At 36.7% G+C, this 3,132-nt stretch overlaps 1 protein-coding gene across 1 annotated transcript; it reads left to right on the forward strand.

Moving 5' to 3' along the window:
• Window positions 1–1,440: 1,440 nt before the first annotated feature.
• Window positions 1,441–2,376, forward strand: LOC113261444 (olfactory receptor 2M4-like). Its single transcript, XM_026507568.3, has one exon. It carries the CDS (start codon window positions 1,441–1,443, stop codon window positions 2,374–2,376), a length of 936 nt encoding a protein of 311 aa, XP_026363353.2.
• The last annotated feature ends 756 nt before the right edge of the window (window positions 2,377–3,132 follow it).

The following is a 3,132-nucleotide window of genomic DNA, read 5'->3' on the forward strand; positions in this document are numbered from 1 at the left end:
TAAATAAAGTCATGCCATTTCTGTGTGTCATTAAAATAATCCAAAAGGTCTTTATCAATTAGTTTACCTACTTTTAGAAGATTAGCTATAAATAACAGAAGTTCATTTGAAATATCAGTATATAAACAGCATATTTCCTAGGGAAAATTAAACAACAAACAGATTTCAAACTAATTTACCCATCATAAGTAGAATATTGTGATAGTCACAGGCCATATACCACTAAAATCTAACCTACAGAATAGTTCTTAGGTACCTTCTCTGTCCTTAGAAATATACATTACTTAATTTGATGTACATAGTAATACATCTAAGTTGTGATACTAAATAGAAAAAAATTCCTTGATAATCACTTAATTTTAAAAAATTGAATTATGCTATTCTGGCTCTGTGATCTGATTCCTACACATATCCTGGCTCATTTTTGCAGTGCAGTCTGTACCACGTTCTAGTACATCCCTGATTCTGCCCATCTTGAACTGCAATAGGTTGGTTATTTCTCAGATTGATGCCTTCACTTACTGTTGTGGAACTCATACTCCTTCACTCTCCAAAATAGCACATTGCAGTGAAGTTTTTAAAGAATACAGAGGGGTTCTCTTTTGTTCCCTAGAGATGATGCCATTCAACTTACTTAATTGCAACAAGTTGAAATCAATTTCTCAAAAACAACCAAACAAACAAAAAGGAAAACAAAAAACAATAGAACAAAGGCTCTTCTACCCATACCAGTTGGGAGAAACAAACTTATTTTCAAAAGAGAAATGAATATACTTTTATTTCTTAGGAAAATAGTTTAATGGATGTTTATATTAAGACAGGACTCCAAGGCTTTGTCTGAGATGAAAAAGTTAAAGTGTACAGTATTAAATCCTTCTTCTAATTAAGATATACAGGTCCCCTTATGGAGATAATGATATTGGTCCCATACAGTCTTTCACTGGGCTGGTGTGACACAATGAGAAGCAGATGGGATTATATGGGGAATCAAGGGAACAGGAATTCTACAGTTATTGAGAACACAAGGTAGAGACATGAGAGGACAAAACTATATAATGGTGAGAAGGGAATTTTCTGTGATCAGGTGCACTCATAAAATCACCAAAAGATACATGATACCTCTTTTTCTACTAGGTTCTCTATTGACCTGCAACTGTGGGTAAGTCAGAAACTTTTATAGACTTCAGTTTTCTTTCAGTAAAATAAATAAAAGTTTTTCTTTGTAGAGTTTAAACGAGGAAACATCTAGAAAGCACTGGATCGAGTCACATAATTTTTTGTAACTAAAAGGGAATTAACTGAAGTTTGGTGACAAGGTCGTACTTATGTGTCTAGTACACCACACACTTGAAGGCGTTGCCACAGTATTCATTTGAAAATCAAGCTAATAAATAAGCTTGGGTCTTCTCTGGAAATTCCAGATAAGGCAAATTATCTAGAATGATGTGGAGAAACCAGACATTCAGCTCTGACTTCATCCTGCTAGGAATCTTCAATTACAGCCCCACCCACATCTTCCTGTTCTCCCTGGTCATGGGCATCTTTTCAGTGGCATTCTTGGGAAACACTGCTATGGTTCTCCTCATCTACCTGGACACCCATCTCCACATCTCTATGTACTTCCTCCTCAGCCAACTCTCCCTCATGGACCTAATGCTCATCTGTACTACTGTACCCAAGATGGCCTTCAACTACTTCTCTGGCAGCAAGTCAATATCGCTGGCAGGTTGTGGAGCCCAGATATTCTTCTGTGTGTCCCTGCTTGGAGCTGAATGTTTCCTGTTGGCTGTCATGGCCTATGACCGTTATGTGGCTATATGCCACCCACTTCGATACACCATCCTCATGAATCAGAAACTCTGTGCCCTCATGACTGTTGCTTCCTGGATCTTGGGCTTTCTTGATGGCATTATTGTACTTGTAGCAGCCCTGTCACTCTCTTATTGCAGCTCTCTGGAAATTCATCACTTTTTCTGTGATGTTGCTGCCCTTTTCCCTCTATCTTGCACAGACACCTCTGCTTTTGAGAGACTGCTCTTCATCTGCTGTGTGGTGATGCTAATATTACCAGTCTCCGTGATCATTATTTCCTATTCATATGTCCTTCAAGCTGTTATCTGCATGAGCTCTACAGAAAGTCGCCGCAAAGCCTTCACCACCTGCTCCTCCCACCTGTCTGTGGTCAGACTCTACTATGGTGCAGCCATGTTCATGTACATGAGACCAGCTTCTAACCATACACCAGACCAGGACAAGATAGTATCTGTCTTCTACACCGTCCTCACCCCCATGCTGAACCCTCTCATCTACAGTCTCCGCAATAAAGAGGTATCCAGGGGACTTCGGAAACTATTGAGGAAAGGAAAGTTAGTGTAACTTCATTAAATATATTTGAATGTTGACTCTATTCAACATCCATTTCCTTCTAATTGGACTTCTTTTCCACTTTTGTTCAATTTTAACATAGCTTAATTTGGTATAATATCATGCAAAATTATAGGTAAAGTAGATTGGGTTTGGAGATAATCATAGATTACCATTTTATCCCCAGTGAATTTCAGTTATATCACTGGTCGTTAAGTATGAGTACTTAACTTTAGAATACCTGACTTTGAATGTGGTATAATTATGATGATCTTAGCTTTATCTAAGAAAAAAACTTGAGTCCATCCACTGATTTTTGCTGTGCTTTCCTCATTGTTTAAGGATTATTTAACCACATTCACTTGTTTTCAGGTATACTTTTCCTCACACTTGTGTATTGACTGTTTGTTCCTGACTCTGCTCCACTTAATTCCCAAGCATTTAGAAGGGGGGAGTTACAGTGTTATCAGCTCCTTCATTCAAGCTTTAAGGCCATGTAAAATAGTTCTTAGAAATATCTGTTTTTTAACCTTTAAATTAAAAGTGGCTATTATAAGGAATTTATGTAAAATGTCTATTCAGTTAGACAATACAACCTTCTTCTTTATTATGATTGATTCTATTTATCACTTATCCTTATAGTAATAACTAGAATACATTTGAAGATTTTAGACAATTATCATTATCTGGATTTGCCAATAATGATTTTTATATAGCTTTGAAAATATAACAGCCTGAAAAAAAAAAGAAAATATAACAACTTGTACA

This window comes from Ursus arctos, unplaced genomic scaffold (assembly GCF_023065955.2).
Source record: "Ursus arctos isolate Adak ecotype North America unplaced genomic scaffold, UrsArc2.0 scaffold_5, whole genome shotgun sequence".
Taxonomy (NCBI): domain Eukaryota; kingdom Metazoa; phylum Chordata; class Mammalia; order Carnivora; family Ursidae; genus Ursus; species Ursus arctos.

What these genes read in the sequence shown, in the direction of transcription:
- LOC113261444 (XM_026507568.3), top strand. Translation starts at nt 1,441, where the DNA reads ATGATGTGGAGAAACCAGACATTCAGCTCTGACTTCATCCTGCTAGGA.